This window comes from Trichosurus vulpecula, chromosome 1, assembly GCF_011100635.1.
Source record: "Trichosurus vulpecula isolate mTriVul1 chromosome 1, mTriVul1.pri, whole genome shotgun sequence".
Lineage (NCBI taxonomy): Eukaryota > Metazoa > Chordata > Mammalia > Diprotodontia > Phalangeridae > Trichosurus > Trichosurus vulpecula.
In genome coordinates this window covers 253,849,606-253,868,149 of record NC_050573.1, presented here as the reverse complement: position 1 = coordinate 253,868,149, position 18,544 = coordinate 253,849,606, and the positions used below count along the sequence as shown (strand labels likewise).

Sequence of the window (18,544 nt, the reverse complement as noted above, 5' to 3'; positions counted from 1 at the left end):
CAAGTGCCCAAGCCAAACAGTTGCTAGTGCTCCATAGAACTGAATTCTATAGTGAACAAGTCATATATTTAAACATACACATAAGTATGCCTAGAACATGGGCTAGGTAAACTGGTATACCTGGACACACCTGGCTTATGCATTATTTATCTCTATGTACATGGTCTTATGAAAAGTAGCTAGAGATGTTTTACTGTGGGAGCACTGCTACTTCTAGATCTCCAACTACAATATGACAGAGAACAAAGGAATAGTAATACATATTAATAACATATTATTAATATCAATTCAAACCAATCATTTAATATTAAAATGCATTTAATAATTTGATTATTAAATGCTAATAATATTAATAAATATACTAATAATAGCTTTAAATATATGTATCTACAATTCTACAGATTATCTACTTTGGGACTATTTATCTATCTTCTTGTGATAAACTGCTTGCTTGCTTTTAGAGACTATGTTATCCCCATTGTAGTCTGATAATAGTATCTTTCTGATAGGCATTTAAGAATGTGACATTCTTAAGTACGTATGTAGAAGTTATAGCAATTTTGATATACACATTTATGTTCTTATGTACAGTAGTAACTTATTCATCCAGGATCTTTGAAATGTTCAGGAGTTCATTTTCAAAATAGTCAAAGCTAACCCAGCACAAAAGCGAAAATATTCTTAATTTTTTTTTACAAGAGCAACCCTACATCTATGATTCTATGACATTTAAAAGGCAGCTGGGATGAAAGTCATTGCATATATGTAGGCAGTAAATGTGCATACATCATTATCTTTATACTCATTTGAATTATTTGAAGTATCAAATGCTGGCCTTAAATTCCTTTGTTTATACAGTTCAGAACTCAGATTTAGCTTTTCTATCAGTGTTCATTCTCATTCTTCTATTTCTTTTTTTTTTTAAATATTTTTCTTTTAAAAAGGTCTGAACTAAGCACCAAATAAAATGGATATATTCATAGTAGAATAGAAAAAGAGAATTGTACATGAAATGACAGATGTCTGTTATGTGCAGATGACTTTTCTTCTTAAAGCATATAATAGATCCAACCAACAGCTTTCAAAGTTGTACTGCTTGTTTGTGCTTCTTTCTGTCTTTCCTTCTCTTTTCTGCATTGAAGAAAATCCTTCAATGACCCTCTTTTCTTTTCCTTTTAAAACCGCCCTATCCCTATCTTTCCTTGTTCTCTGCCCACTTCCACTGGGGGATGGGGAAAGAAAAAACAAGACTTTGTTAGAAATATGCCTATGCAAGCACAATAAATCACCCTATTGGCTTTATTCAAAAATGTATGTCTATTTTACTTTCTGAGTCCATCACTTCTCTATCAAGAGGCTCTGTTACTTGTCAATGATATCAGTGTGCTTGTCTCTAGCAGTCCTTTCCCTTCCAATGAGCATGCTGTTTCCAATCATAACTCTGAGTTAAGAAATTAGATCACTAATCTCAAAATTGTGTGACAGGTGAAAGTCAGTAGGCTTTAGGCTCTCCTTCCTGATAGATTGACTATAAGTCATTCAGAGTACAAGTTTAATGTTAATCCTATAATCACTCAAAGAGTTTGTTTTCAGATTGTGTTCTGTATTATTAAGGGTGATAGCAATCTGACCTGATTGATGAATGTATCATTAATGTTTATATATAAAAAATAGACTTTAATGGAATGATTTTATTATACTTTACCTCTACAATGAATTCACTGGTAACCTCCTCCATGACCTGTAATTGGATACATAAGATTAATACAAAATTGGACATCAAAAAGGGTATAAAATCATGAATTTTGGCAATGTCCAGTCAGCAGATATTTAGTGAATGATTACACTGCTTACACTGTGAGAAATGCAAAGATTAAGAGGGATCATTCCTCCTTTTAAGGAATAGGGGATTGAATAGGGGAAATAGGACACATACCCCAATAACTATAGCACAGGATGTCATGTGATAAGAGCAGTAAGAGAGGTGTGAACAAAGTGACATGGTTGCTCAGTAGGAGAGAACTTCTTAATGGGAGGATCAGGGGAGGTTTCACAGATAAGGTAACTTTAGATGGTTTTTATAGGATGGGTATGATTTCAACAGGTAAAGATGTGATAAAAGGAGACATTCTAGGGGAAGGGAATGGTAAGGAGGGGGTAAATGAAAGATATTCTCAAGAAATGGTAAAAATGTTTAATTTGACTATAACGTGGTATAGTCATGATAGAGAAGATCAGAAAGGTAGACTGGAGTCAAATCATGAAAGACCTCGAATGCTGAATTTTGTTTCTTCATCTATAAAAATGAGAATAATGAAGTTCACATTGCAGTGAAGAGAGCACTATGCAAACCATATAATTCTCTGTTAAGTGTGAATGCTTATGATTGAAAACTGTATGCTATTCATTAAAAAGATGAGTAATAAGAGAACTATATGTAATATCAGGCAGCATAATTAAATTGAAATGAATAATAACAAAGTAGTAGGCATAGGTATTGCTGAGTGGCATTTGAAATAATTATTGGTAACTCTACACCAAATGCATTTTTCTCTTCATGTTTCCCATTGTCATTCTCTCCTCTCCTCCCCTCCCCTCCCTTCCCCCCCTCTCCATTCCTTTATTCTCCTCCCCTTCCCTCTCCTTCCCTCCCCTTTTGTCCCCTCTCTTCTGCTTTTTTTCTCCTCTCCTCTCCTCTCTTCTCCTTCCCTTTTCTCCTCTCCTCTCCTCTCTTCTCCCCTCTTCTCCTCCCCTCTTCTCTTCTCTTCTCTTCTCTTCTCTTCTCTTCTCTTCTCTTCTCTTCTCTTCTCTTCTCTTCTCTTCTCTTCTCTTTCCTTCCCTTCACCTCTCTTCCTCTTTTCTCTTTCCCTCTCTTTCGACAAGTACATTCTTTTCTTCCTCCCTTTCATTGATCCAAAAATGTTAATGAACAATGACTCTTCATTATCCATGAACTAAGAGAAGCAAGCACTATTCTATAAGAAAAATAGCATAGTGAAGTTCCTTCTTGGTTAGGCAAAAATGGCCCAACTCCACTGGATTTCCACATAGATTTCTATAATGTAAATATATCATAAAAAAATTCAATCATTTCTCAGCTCCTGAATATTCTCCCATTTAACATACATTTCAATTAATATTAGCAAAAATAAAATACTACTTCTTAGCTTCATGGTCTATGTTTACCTTGTATCACATTATTGTTTTCTATTCTACATCATCTTTCTTTCCCAATTATATACACATATTCCCTGGGTATTCAGGGCTCATTTTTACTTCCCTATCTACTCAGTGACTACTGAGTTCGTTAGCATTCAAGAAATAGAACATTATGGTGAGATGAATCTCATATAATCAAATTAACCCAACTGTGGATGTATATACATCTGTGTGTGTGTTCTCTCCTTAACCTTTATAATACTTATATTCTAGGCCAGTCATATGAAAGAGAATTTGCTAAAAATTATTTTACTTCTTACCAGTTCATTGTAGACTGTTCTTCAGATGCCTTTGAGCATTGGGGGACAAAATTGCCCTTTCTGTATTCTAAAGAACCCATTTTAAGGAAAAATTCAAATCAATAGGTTCCTACCTTATTAAAAACAGCCAAAAGGCCCTCAATATAGTTTCATGCACCCTTGATACTTCTTTTTCTGATTTCTACCATTCCAGCAGAAGTTGTGTGTATAGGTGAGAGTTCTACATGATTATACAACTACATTTCAAACAATTTGAAAGTAACAGTTAATAAATTTAGGATCCTCTATGTATGTGTGTGTATAAAACCAATCTAAAATAAATTTTAAAACCTTTTATTAAGCACTTACTGTATGACAGGTACTATAGAGAAAGGCAGTATGGCTTAATGAGGAGAGGACTCAGTGTGAAGTCAGGAAGACCTCCATTCAAATCTGTCTCTGAAAAGTATTAGATTGTGAGCTCATTGAGGGTAGGGCCTATTTTTTTGCCTTTCTTTGTATTCCCAGTGCTTAGCATTGTGTCTGGCACATAATAGATGCTTGTTGACTATAACCTGGAGAAGTCATTTAACTTCTATGTACCTCAAGTAATTTTCCAGCACTTATATAATGATACAGGTGGTACAGGTGAAAGAACACTGCCCTTGGACTCAGAGGACCTGGATTCAAATCCCACCTCTGATTTCCTATGGTCACTCAAGCTTCCATTTCTTTGTCTGTAAAATGAGGGATGGGACTAGATGGCTTTCTGTTCTAGATCAACAATTTTATGAACCTATGAGTCATAGACAAATGGTAATCTGCTTTTAGGGAAGGAGTTCACATATTGATGAACTGACAGATCCTTCATGTATTTGTGTGTGTGCATGTGTATATGTGTGTTATATATACCTCAGAAAGGGGTTCCAATTTATTTTCTTTGTGAAATAGAAATAATGCCTACATTACCATTATATGCACATATACATACATACCCACATCCACATATATATGGATATATATATATATACATATATATATATATATGTTTGAAATAAGGGTTGTAATTACTTGAAATCAATAAACTCCTTTCAGAATAATGCATTTCAGAGAAAGGACCAGCAATGATGATGTGACTGTGGCCAAGTACCTGGCTGAAAGATCTACCACTGTCCCTACCCATATATAGTCTCTCCCCTCTCTCCCTCTGCCTTTTGCTTTGGCTGCCCAAAGGCCTTAGATGAAATGGAAATCAACAGTTCTGTTCCTCCTGATGAGATATTGGAATACCAGGCATCAGCATCTGCCCTGCTTTTTACATCTTCTACAACAATTATCTGACCTACTTATGTACACTAAGGACTTCTGGGCCTTGGCTCTGCCCCACGGCAGCTGTTCCCTTAGGACTTCCTGGGACTTTCCATATTTCCTGCAGCTGAACTTCCTTTGATGCTTGTATGTATTGTCTCACTCAATGTGTTAGCTCCTCGAAAGCAGGGACTGTTTGCTTTTTCTATTTGTTACTCCAATGATTATTAGCACAACATTTAACATGCAGTTAGTGTGTAATAAATGATTTTTCATTCATGTAGTCAGTCATGTGACTGGATTGAAAAAGTGGTTTTCTGTTATTAACAGTATAGGATCCTCTTGATTTGAGAGTGGTCTCTCCCTTGGTACAGTTGATAGTGTGAACTTGAACTTGGCATCAGCAAGTCCCAAATTGAATTTCTGCCTCAGATACTTATTAAATTGGTGACTTAGTTAAGTATAGTTACTTAACCTTTCTCAGCCTCAGTTGCTTTATCTGAAAATGAGGATAATAATAGCACCCACCTCATAGTGTTGTTATGAAGATTAAATGAGTTAACATATGTAAAGAGCTTTGTAAACCTTCAAGTACTATATAAATCTTAGGTATTACATGTATATGTATGTATACATGTGATAGTGAGAAATGCATCACTCTCAACTCCTGGATGTTCTATTTGTCTTCTCAACAATACAATGACCTCTTACACTTTAGTGACTCACTGCTTTATAGCATGGTAAGAATCACAGATCACTTTCTTCCCAGTCTTATGAGACAGTACAAATATTATCATTCCCCTTTTAAAGATGAGGAAACTGAGACTTGGCAAAAGTGAAGCACACGTATTTGGTACTTAATAATTATTTATTGAATTAAGTTGAACCCAAGTATCTCTTGGTTCTTGGTTGAGTGCTCTCTGTACTACCTCAATCAGTTTATCAACAAGGCTTTATTAAGGGCATATATAAAAATATCTCATTAAAGTTCCTTGGAGAACTTAATTTAAAACTATAATTGCATCAGCTTTTTTGTCCTTTCTCTATAAATACATCTGTCACTAACGTTGTAGGAAGTCATATCTATGGTACAGGAAAATGAGCCATGGATTTTGTAGTTTGAGGACCTCGGTATTGGTACCAATTCTGTTATTGATTAGAAAATCGTTTAGCTATTACAGGTCTTTGTTTCTTTAATAATAAAATGATGGACATGAATTAGCTGACCTTCAGTGCCTTTTCCAGCTGTAAATCTATAATCTTATGATTGATTGAAAACCATGGTATGCCTTTAGGAAGCATGTACATATATGACATTCTCTTTATTCATTTGGATGATTTTGAAGCATCAAATGCTGAGCTTTTTTTCCTCATCTGACTTCCCTTTTTGAAGTTCGTTTTTGAAGTCACTTGTGCTCTCACTACTCATAAGTGTATTAACAACCAGTTTCCTCCTGAATAATAATTATAAAATGGTTGAGTAAAGTAATTGGTGTCCATAGAGTGATGTTGTAGAAGTGCCAAGTTCAAATCTAATTATACCTGTTTACTGTATAATTGAAGGCACATAGAGTACGTGATGGAATCCAAGTTGGAGAGCCTAATAATTTACTACATTAAAAAGAGGAGGACAACAAGTCTACAGCCCAAGCAATATCCCAAGGATACGCTTCTAGTCACTCCTTCACAAACCCTGTGATCAGTATGGCTAGCCAGAGACTGAAGAGTCTAAACAGTTCCCCTTTGTAAGCCAAGAAGAAACACTACTGCTATTTACCCGTTTAGTTTCATTGCTCTAACCTAAAAGTAACTCCACCTAGGGTATTTAAACCCCAGAGAGAAGCTGCATATCCAGTCTCCAAAGTAATTTGGCTCTAAAACTCAAGTGAAAATCCACGTTTTGTGGTTAAGTTGCAGTGAGCTTCCTAACTTTAAAAAACAATTAAATTTTATGAGTCCAGAATTTTATTCTGACCTGTACAGACCAATGCATACTCTATTTAAATCATAGAATCATGCATCTTTGGACTGGAAAAGACTTGTGAATTTGTCTAGATAAATATAACCTGATGTGTGCATCTTTTCTCTGCCATTCTTGATAAATGTTCACCTCGCCTCTGATTGATGACTTCTAATAACAAGGAGCTCACTACTCTCTAAGTTAGCTCATTCCTCTTAGGAATGGCTCTAATTTTCAGAAGGTTTCTCCTCATATAGAGCTAGAATGTTCCCCTTGATGATCTTTACCCACTGAACCCACATCTGCCTTTTGGGACCAAGAAAGAATAAATCTCACTTTGCTTCCATCCGGCTAATGGTTGGCGTTGAGGAGCTCAGACAAAGCTGTGTGCCATGGTGCTACTGCTAAACTCTCCTAAATGCTATTTTGGAAAAAGGTATGTGATGTTAGCCTGAGGAAAGAACAGAGTTCAACAGACGAAAGAACCTGAATTCAAGATTGGCTTGGCCACTCAGTACCTTTGTGACATTCACTTAACCTCTGTGGGTCTCAGTTTCTTCATCTGAAAAAAGGAATTGGACTAGATGACCCCTAAGGTCCCTTACAGCTCAAGATCTATGATACTACAAACTTTTTTGAGCTATGCAAATGACAAAAGTGTACACTTTTACTGCCTTTATTAAAAATTCTCTTTGTGAGTTTAAAACTACTGTCAATTAAGATAAATGAAAGGCTGAAAGTACAACTAAAGTTTTGTCATCCATGTAATTTCTGGTGACTTATAACTAAAAAATGTTTCTTTGATAAGTAACCCTGACACCATTCAAATGATCCTATGTGAATATTTTGTTTAATATTGAGGTCAAAATGCCCTTTACCAGGAAGCTTGTTTTACCTTTGTTTCCTTGTACAATTGGTATTTGACTTCCATGTTCCAGGCAATATGGCCCACTTGCCCATCCATATGACATTCCATCTTCCACCTAGATGCCTCCCCCCTTCTCACTTATTCGTCGTAGAATTCCTAGCTCCCTTTGAGGCTTAGCTAGAGATTCCTTCTTCAAGAGGGTTCCATTGATTCCCCTACTTGTTAGTGCCTCTTTCAGAATTACTTAGTATTTATTGTTATATCTTGTATTTACTTATTTGTATATGTGTTGTATCACTCTAGTGGAATGTAAGCTCTTTGAGGTCCTGGAATGTTTCATTTATATATTTGTATATAACCTGTGCCTGGCACAGGGCCTGATACAGCAGGTGCTTAATAAGTCAATCAATCAATAAACATTTATTAAGCACCTACCATGTGCCAGACACTGTGCTAAACACTGGGGATACCACAGATAGTACCTGCTCCTTGTGGCTGTTGATTGATACTAATGCTTTCTGTATCTACCGTGATTCCATCGATGTTTTGGGAATGTTGGCAGATATAGGAAACCTGAGTTTTTACTAAGAGAAAGCAAAATTTCCCCTGATACTTCACGTGGATAAGGTCCTTTTTTGTAAAAGATATTGAAGTGAACAAAAACAGAAAAAGTCTTCTTATAAACTTTTAAAGTGGGGAATTCTTTTTAAATTAGAGTAAAAAACAAACTAACCTATTGAAATTCATCACTCTACCCATTAGAAGGTACCCTGGCAGAGAACTAAATTTATTGGACCTTCCTTTCTACTTATGTGACCCATATTATTACTTGCTTAGGGAGAGAATGTGAACACTAGTGTAGTTAGTCCTTTTAAAATCCTAGTTGGACTGTTTTCTATTTAAAATAGACAAATTGCTGCATTCCAAACTTCTGCTTAGTAGACTTTTCAAGAAATAGGATGTCTGATTGAAGTTCTTACGATCACTGGAGACAAGATCTTAGCCAACTTAGTGCTGTACTGACTCAAATGCTTATCTGACAGATGAAAAATGTCTGTTTTGTGTTTTACATCTCTTGGAAAGACTTAGGCCTTAAATCAAATCCTATTTACAGTTTGCTCTATCTGCTGTGATTCTTTCTAATACACTATATAAATCATAGCATTCCCAAAATTTTTAATTTTTTTTTGGAAAATCAAGAAATTGTCAAGAAAATAAATGCTTTTGTGCCTCATCAGTAGCCATCTGATCATGTTTTGAAGGATACATTCAGTTGAGACAATGAAGACTTTAAAATGTGTCTTGGGATCTTTAAAACAGCAAGACATGACACATCATCAGATAATACAAAAAGAACACCATTTTGTTTTTCAGTGGCCTGCCTTTTTATTAGTCTAAGTCACAGCCATAACTCTGTTCAAAGTATTTCTTTGTGGTTGGCATCTATATTATACAAAGTACCCATCAGGCTGAAAGGTGTAGACACTCCCAGGTTAGTAGAAACTCTAATAATGCACAAATGGTCTTTGATTTAGATCTTAATGAACAGGGTTAGAGTTCAAGCATAGGAATTTAACTACAAAGGTAGCAATATTCTTATTTTCAACACACCCCTAGTATCACCTCTCCCAAATAATTTCTTTCATGCTGCCTTGGTCTTGAAACATGCTAGAAGTTTGTTCTATATAGTTTTGACCATTGTTGATTTTTATTGAATGAAATAAATTCAACAACTTTTATCTTTGTTTCTCTGCCAGAGCCTAGCAAAAGGCATGGAACGTATTAGACACTTAAATGCTTGTTAAAATGGAAAGTCCTGGAAGCTTACTGGTTATGATGACTGCCATAAACCTGTCAAAAGCAGAGTAACATCCAGTTCAGTGGGAAAACTAAAGTTAAGCAAAACCACGTTTTCCAAGAGACAGAAAATGAAACTACAAAAAGAGGTTCATGAGAATTTAGCCATTGTGATAATGAAGTAGAAGTAGAGACAGTATAGTGCTATGAAAGGAGTCCTGGATGTGGGAATTGGCTGATTTGGGCTTGAGTCCCGGAATTTAGGCTTACAAGTTTTGTGACCTCGGGCAAATCACTTGTCTTCTTCATTTGAAAAATGGGTGTGATTGCAGTACTGGCCCTACCTTATGAGACTGTATTTGTAAACCCTGAAGTCTTACAGAAATGGGAGCTGTAATTGTACTAAACAATCTAACAAGTCCCTAGGAGAAGAGAAGATTAACCATTTAATTAAGAGGGCTATTACTATGAAATGTGTTTGTGCAAAGACCACCCTGAGGGAAAAGGCACTGCTCACTTGGCTCCCAAACCCCATTTGCCACATAGTTCCTTGTAGATAACCAAAAACTTTTTTGCACTGATGGTAGGGAAATATTCTTTCTCCCAGAGGTCCAAAGTAGTAAACCAGTAATTAATACTTTTTACTGAAGGACAAGCCAGGAAATAGATCATTTTTTCTCTCTCAAGAGGTTGGACAATACCATGTAATAAATATCAAACCTGAAGGAGACAAGTGACTGTCTCCATCTTGAATTCTAATGTTGAGCTGTGACTATTGGCAATGTTCCTTTTTTCTGTGATGCTTTTGAAGTCTGCTGGCAAGATAGGGGTAGGGGCTTTGTGATTTGGAAAATAATCAATTCCTGACTCTCATCATCCTTAATATTTTTAAGGTTGTATGACTAGGTTTGTATTTTGACATAGCACAACCATTCTTTTGCTGTATCTGACTACAGGAGGGACCTTTCTCCCTCTTTCTGTAAGCCCCATAGAGGGTGAGCCTGTGAGTTTACGGGAGCTCATTCTCTGCCTACTACCTTGTGTTAAATGATGGTGGAACTGAAGCACACCTCTGGGTTGCTCACTCAACTCCTACTTGCAGGCTTGGTTGTCAGGAGGATGACTACTTCAGATTCAAGTGGGTCCTCACTTCTAAAGCTATAGTTGATGAAGCTTCTGATAGGGAGGCAACATGATGTAGGGAAAAGAATGTTTAGTTTGAAATCAAAGAGACCTGGGTTCAAATCACAGCTCTGCCTCTTCCTACTTATGTGACCTTGGACAAATCACTTCTCTGTGCTGGAATTGTTTTGATTATAAAATAAGGGGTTGGAGTAGATGACCTCTAGGTCCTTTCCAGTTCCAAATCTATGATCCTACAAACTGAACTCCCTATTCTGATCCTGGAAATGTTCAAGATAGGCCTAGACAAGATCTTATTTCACTATAGTTTCATTTTGCCAACTCTTCCTCTCTTCTCCCTCTTCCCCCATACTAATTTAAAGTCTCATGAGTAACTTTAAAAAGAAATTTTACTTCTCACCATTTATGGTCAGAAGCTTTGACATAGCTGAATCATTGCTATTTTGAAAGTAAAATGCTAAAATAGAAATTATCTTTTGGATGGGTTTTCATGCTAGTCTAGGGAAGTGGCATCAAAGTCAGGTAGAAATGAGAACCACTAAACCATACATAAGAATCCTCGAAGGTACATATTGACTTAGAAATCCATGTATTAACATTATCTAAGTTTTCTTATTGTATGTTTATTTATTTTGTTTCCCAATTACATTTTCATCTGGTTTTGTAGCTCTAGGGATGGTTGTGGGCCCCATACTAGTAGACCATGTTTTTGACACCTCTGGTCTAAGGGTTGCGGAACACTGAATCAGCAGTCCTTTCATGTGCAGTATTTGAAACCCAAGAGCAAACATTTAAAAAAATCTTTTTCTCAATTTTAGAAATGATAATAATTTGCCTGTAGCAAAATATGATTTTCAATTTTCAATTTAAAAAAACCACAAAATCATTTGGAGAAAATGGGCAAATCCTAAATATGACAGCTTTACTCATTTTTTTATATTGAAGAGAAATTGATAGATAGCCACAGAATCTCAAAGTAAAAAGAAACCTCAGAGGCTGTCTAGTCTAATACATACTTGAACAAGAACCTCCTTTTGATCAGAACCCACATGAAAAATATTACCTAACCTTTGTCTGAAGACATCTAGTAAGGACAAACACATCTCCTCCCAAGACATGCCACTTCACTTTAATAATTTGGAATACATTTTCTTGTAGAAATCATATTACAAATTATAGTTAGACTCCAAAGATAGCACACAAAAAGCCTATTACCAATGATGTAACTGAACTACCATAGCTTTAAAATAAAAAAAATGGAAAACAATAAGAGGGTTTAGAAATGGAAGTCACTGCAGAAATTATTGAATCAAACCTTCTCAGAAATGAGGGTTCAGAGAAAGTGACTTCATTCATATTTTTAAGGACTAAAAGAGACACTTCGCATTTAGTTTTCCTGTATTTATTTAGTATTTTATCCTCAGCCTTACCTCAAAGATGAGAAATTGATCATTTGCTATGTAAATAGACATAAGTAGGCCCCCAAATATTAAGAAGATGAAGACATTCTTCAGTTGGCACAATGCCTACTTCTATGCCCATTAATTTTAATCATACCTTTTTTCTTCGTCAGATCATAAGGTTTTTACAGTGCTTCCCAAACACATGGTATAAATAAGCAGGCCTTTCTTTAACGAGTGGGAAACTAGGATCTTTCATTCCTTAATATCTTTTTAAAATAACCTATGCTCTTAAAAAAATCCTTTTGAGATCTGCACAAACTAATTTTAGAATAATCTAACATTTCTCCTAGAACTTTAGTTGAATTATTTAAAAAATTCTTTAAAGGTAGCAACCTCTTCTCTTTAACTTAAACCTCAATAAAGCAAAGATAAGTACAGAAAATTTAGGAATGATAAAATGGCTATACACTTTGTAACAATTATATTACTTTTAGCACAGTTTAGCTACACACATAAGTTATATAGAAGAGTATACAAGAAAAGTACAACTGTGACAGTCTTTTCCCATCCAGCATACAATGACTGGAAGGTGATTAAAACTATAATACACAACAATATTTTGATTTTACAAAATTGTGAAATGAATTTCTCATCTGTGGAAACAATTGACATTTCTTCTTGAAATTGGGATATTACTTTGTAATTGTTGATTTTTTTAAAAAAAATGTGACAGTGTACTGGCTTATATATGAAAAGAAGAAAACTGAAGCAAAATGAAGACAACTATTCATATGGCATTAGAGACTCCAAATTCACTTTGTAAAACAACATTTTAGGGCTGAGAGATCAAAGTAATTTCCCAAATTGATAGGTCCTATTTTCTTTCTTTGGTCATGCAATATTTACTAAGCACATGTTTGTAAATATTTATTTTAAAAGCCCCCAGCTTCATTTTTTAGTAGAAAATTTCCGTAATAATCCAGATTATAGTATAAATCATATTGGCAATGACTTTTAAGGAGAATCCAGAAAAAATTTGTTTTTCTGCTACTTTACAGCCTCCTATAAGGGAGAATCCTTAGAAATTTTTGGAGCCTCTAGGAGTGAAAGTTACCATCCAGAAAGAGAATGAATCTTGAACCAATTCAATAAATAAAGGTCATTGACTAACCTGAAAGATTCAGATGTCTAATGTATTTTTCTCCCTCTTAATTTTCTACTTACCATTAAAATGACTAGAATGCCAATAGTTCTGAAAAGGAGCCAGTCCATTGCTTCTGATTTTTCTTACATACAAATCCAAGTGATTTTCAATTTTAGTCCTGGGCACCTGAACGCTGTGTCCTGCTGAAGAGGAAGGTGTGCTTGCTTAATGATGCTTTTCCAGGAGGGCATCAGAGCTCATTCTGATTTCCTCTGGGTGAAAAACTAAAGATGCTCTATAATGACTCTGTTTCCCCACCCCAAACCCCTGGGCTGGTCTGGAAGACTTGCATCGTTATTGCTTCAGGTAAAAGCGTAGACACACCTTGCTTCTTATTGCAATGAAACCCTTTGTTGGACACCAAAGAGAAAATTTTACAGAGTGAGGACAAGATTTACAGGGAAGATACCCAATGAATAATAAATTACTCACAACATGAAAAATAATTAAAATGCTAGCACCTATCATCATCTTGAATAAAATTAGTAGGCTTCTTCTTACTGCCAGTATTAAAAAAGCAAAATTATATATACTGTCTACAAATACACATATCTACCAGAGTCCCAACTTCAAGGAACAAGATGTACATCCTAGGAAATTCTATAGTCATTTGTCTTCCTTAGGTCAAGGAGTAGTACTTGGCTGACAATATATGGCAAGGAAAATGAATTGGAAATGAACTTAATATTCATTGGTTCTGTACATCCTCTCTGTAAATTCCTTTGCTCACGAACAAGGCATTCTCTTTATTTGTAGAAGTGGATTGTATTGTATTTACAATGCTGTCTGGGAATTTCCTACTAGAAAGAGATGTATACATTTGAGAGAGTGCAGAGAGGAGAATTAAAATAATTAGAGGATTGACAATGTGCCCTAAAATAAGAGTAAGATAATGGACACATGCACCTACTTATAAGAAAAAGGCATTATTTTAAAATATGAAAAAGAAACTAATTCCTAGGTAGAAGCATCATTTAGTTATTGCACATGCATTAATAAATACTTGAATTAAAAGTGGAAAATTCAATCATAATTCAGATATTTACAGATGTTAAATCAGAAAGCTCAGCATTATGTAGTGAAAACAACTTGAATGACTGACTGGATTTGAGAATGTTTTTGGTTGAGGTGAATAGCCTGTACAAATGCTCGGAATTGGGAGCCGTCATGTTATCTCCAGGAACCAGTATAGACAATGGCTTGGCTGAAGTAGATAGCTCATAAGGTGTTGCAGATTGCAGTTCATTATGAGGAAGGGAAACCAACTAAACAGAGTTAACCAGAAATGGACTCGGTTGCCTCCATAGGTAGAGAGTTCCCCATTACTGAAGGCTAATTGCTGTTATTGTTGTAGAGAGCATTCATCTCATGTTTCAGGTTGGACTAGATAACCTCTGTTGTCTCCAAATCTAAGATTTTCTGATCTATGATAAATTACAGTGGGCTCCAGTAGAGTGTAAGCTTATTTTTGTCTTTTTATTCCCTGTCCTATCTCAGCATCTGGCACATGGTGGGTGTTTAATAAAATCTTATTGAATAGAATTGCTCTAACTTTGCATAGGTGTTTAACATGATCATTTAGAGTGGTCCCAAAAGCATTGTCATTGTTTGGAGCAATGGGATGTGCCTAACTAAGGTGAGAACACTCAAGCTCAGGAGTCATTTCCTAATTTGTCTTGGGAATACTATCCCAAAAGAAGAGTGACTTTTGAATGTGTGAATGAATTCCACTTCAATTTAAGTAGCATTGGGCTCAAGAAATGTTAGTAATATTATTTGTAAGAATAATTCTGGATTTCTCTAACTTTTGGTTATCAACACAGTAGAAATGAACAAAATACCTATTTACAATTCATTATAATGGAATCAATCACATACTGTGTACATTTACCTTTCATGAATTTCACTATATGAGAGAGAAGGAAGTAAGAAGCATCAGTTATGTGGTGCCATGATTACCCTCTAATATAACAATACTCAGTCTTTTCGAGAGTATTCTCTCTCTTCCCCACCCAACCCAACCATCAGTTACATCTGTACCTATTTTTGTTTTCTTCTATTTGGGTAGAAGTTCTGGCTCTCCTACTTTTCATTGTATCAATAGATTAGCAGGTTATAATGAAAAATAAAAGACATATTCAATTGTTTTTATAGTGATCACCCCAGACCAATTTACTCTTTGATCTAGATTGCTTTCTTTTAAAGATACTCTAATACTTTTATGATAAATATTTAGGGGATACATGCATATATATTGCATAGTAATGCTAAGTGACTACCATTTAGCATGAAACTTTTATCCAAAATGTCAGTACCATCCAATCTAATGATGAATTGTCATTCTTTTTTCCACTTGAAGACTTAAGTGTTGGGTCCATGGATTGTCACATTACTGAAGTGTATTTCTATAGAATCTAAGAGTGGTAAGGGAGGTCCACATCTGTACATGACAACAGATTCTTGAAATATTCCTAGAAAATACTGTGCTCCGTGTCATGAAGCCTCTGTTTGAGGGTCACCATTATTTTCTGAAGCAACTCATTTCCCTTTGGGACATCTCCAAATTTTTGGTAGCTTTTTTTCTCATTACAGCAAGGAAAAACTTAATATTTTAGCAACTTCTACCAACTTTATGCTTCAACAACTTCTCCTAGTTCTTTCCTCTTGCGACAAGCAGAATAAGTGTAACCTTTTTTCATCTACGTGACAACTTTTCAAATATTTTTGCAATTTTTTTTAGGTCTGTCCTTCAACTAGCATCTGGAATATCACTCTATTTGGCAGAAACCTTAAAAAACAATGTAATGTTTTAAGGGAAGGAACTGTTTCATTTTTGTCTCTGTATCCCTGGGGCCTAGAATAGTGCCTGTGGCAGCCACCTGGCACAGAGGATAGAGTACAAGGACTATTGTTAGGAAGACCTGAGTTCAAATCTGACCTCCGACATTTTACTAGCTGTGCAACCCTGGGCAAGTCACTTAACCTTGTTGCCTCACATTCCTCATCTGTCAAATGAGCTGGAGAAGCAAATGGCAAACTGCTTTAGTATCTTTGCCAAGAAAACCCTAAATGGTATCAGGAAGAGTCAGAAATGACTGAAGTGACTGAAACACAACAGCAACAAAACATAGTGCCTGGTACATAGTAGTATGTTTAATAAATGCTTCCTGAGTAACTGATACTTTTATGATGCATCTGGAGGTCCTGGCAATAGATCTTTGCTTTCTAAGGACCAGTACTGGTCCTGAAAGGCTATTTAGATGGTAGAAGAAAAAAAGGAACATGAAATACTCATGGCCCTAATCTTTGGCTGTCAAATGGTTTCATAAGATGATGCAGATGCAAAGGCTTTAATTTCCACAGACCTGAAGAGAAGATCTGACATGTAAACAATAAAGCTTGTGTTGTTTTTGACCTAGAGCAGTGGCTGTGAATACTTGCCTGTCTGTACAATTTAAGATAATGGCTCCAAAGATAAACATCCTGTCTCTTCATTGAAGCCAATTGATTTGTGGCAGCAGATAGACAGAAAACCAGGCGAGGCAGTGGGTGGTAGCAGGCACCAAGGATAAAGGTAAAATTTTCTAAATATTTTCTAAATAACAAAAGGATAATTTTGGTTTATACTCCAAATCAAACTTACACACTAGCAAATAGTCTTGTTAAATCAGGCTAAGAATTCACTATGGTCCCTTTGGGATCTGTGCCACACATGGTGTACTACTTGTGGGTTGATCTTATCTCATAGACTGTCATGGAGAAGTATCATCTGACTCTTGATCCAGACCTAAGGCGCATGGCAATCAAGACAGGCATCAGATTCCATGATCTGATATGTCTTTGTTTATTGTTTCTGGTGTCACTGGCAGGGTCAGGCTAAATTATGAAGTCAGTGAGGTTTGTGTCTGGCATCTCCCACTTCCTTCTTCAGCACCCTCCCCTTTTCAGCTGTGATCTGCTCCTCTCCCTTCCTGCTCCCCCCCACATTAAAGCTATTCCTCTTACTCTCCCCCAGTTTTCTAATATTCTCATGCTGTCCAGACCCCAGAAAACAATGATCTGATAAAATCCACCCAAGGAAAATAAATGAACCATGTTTTAGGAGTTAATTTTAATTAATATTAAGGCTACATCTTAAAAAAGGACTTTCTGGAAGCAATGTTTCACGCCAAAGTAATGTCTCTAATGGTGGGATTTTAAAAGCTATGTGGCAGAACAGTGGGGGAAATATTGGGGGATTTCCTGTACTTCCCAAATCATATCACATAGGTGAACTCACAGTGACTGAGCATAAGGTCACAGAATCATAGATTTAGAGCTAGAAGAGTTAGACAGAATAAGAACATAGGATCACAGTACTATTTTGCCTCATTAGGTTAATCTGGATCATGCATTTTTAGCTCTTGCGAAGAACCTAGTAACTTCCTTGTTCAAAAAAAATCATTTTGTGATGGAATATTTGCTATTTGAAATTACTGCCTGCTTCTTGGTAAGAATAGTTGGTGAAAGGGTAAGTTAACTGCATATCAACCCCTAAAAAGTCAGAAGGAAAAAATCTTTTTTCAGTCTGTTCTTTCTGATACCTCTGAAGCTTTCAGCTACTCTCTCCTTGTTAAAATTTTTCCTTCTTGGCTTCTACAATACTAGACTACTCTGTTTCATATGCAGTCAGAATTTTGAGACTGGCAGGGATCTTAAGGGTCATCAGGTACAGGTCTTTCATTTTACAGATGAGGAAATTGGTGGTCAGAGGAGTTTCCAAGTTCTTTAACCGCACTGCCACCTCTCTAACTAGAGCAGTGTTCCTCTAGGACTCAGTCTCTTGTCCCTGTTCTTTTTTACCTTAATTCTCTGTTCTTAAGAGAACTTTGTGCATTCTCTTGGTTTCACTTGTATATTCACTTGGCTTCACTAAAGTCTGTGTCTCTAGTCTTGAGCTGTTGTCTAAGTCATAGTCTTATTTCTATCTACTAGACATTTCCACATCAATATCTGATCACTTCAGATTCAGTACCTCCAGAAATGACCATCATCTTCTTGTTTTACTCCCAACAACAACAGTGATAATGACAACAACTTTCTCCTTTTCAACTGGAATATAAGTTCCTTCAGGGAAGGAACTTTTTCACTTTTATATCTGCACTCCTTGTGCCCAGGGCCTGGCATGTGATAGGTTTTTAAAAAGTGCTTATTGATTGAATGGTATTACCTTTCTTTAGTCTCCCAGTATAGAAACATTGTGGTTCCCTTGTCTTTTTCACCCCTTACAGCCATATGATCACCTTGTCTTGTTGTTTCTGCTTTTTGATTATCTCTCATACCCTTCTCTTTTCTTCCACTTCCACTGCTGCCAACTTACTTCAAGGCCTCACCACTTCCCATCTCAACTGATACAAGTACTTT

At 35.9% G+C, this 18,544-nt stretch overlaps 1 protein-coding gene across 1 annotated transcript in view; it reads right to left on the bottom strand.

The window, feature by feature from the left end:
- The window catches only part of DSG4 (desmoglein 4), a 38,270-nt gene extending 35,195 nt beyond the window's left edge, over positions 1 to 3,075 (bottom strand). Inside the window, exons 1-2 of the mRNA XM_036741090.1 lie at positions 3,047 to 3,075; positions 1,706 to 1,760 (exon numbers count right to left, since the gene is read on the bottom strand). Coding sequence (XP_036596985.1) covers positions 1,706 to 1,760; positions 3,047 to 3,075 — 84 coding nt within the window. The remainder of the gene's footprint in view (positions 1 to 1,705; positions 1,761 to 3,046) is intronic.
- Positions 3,076 to 18,544: the final 15,469 nt, after the last annotated feature.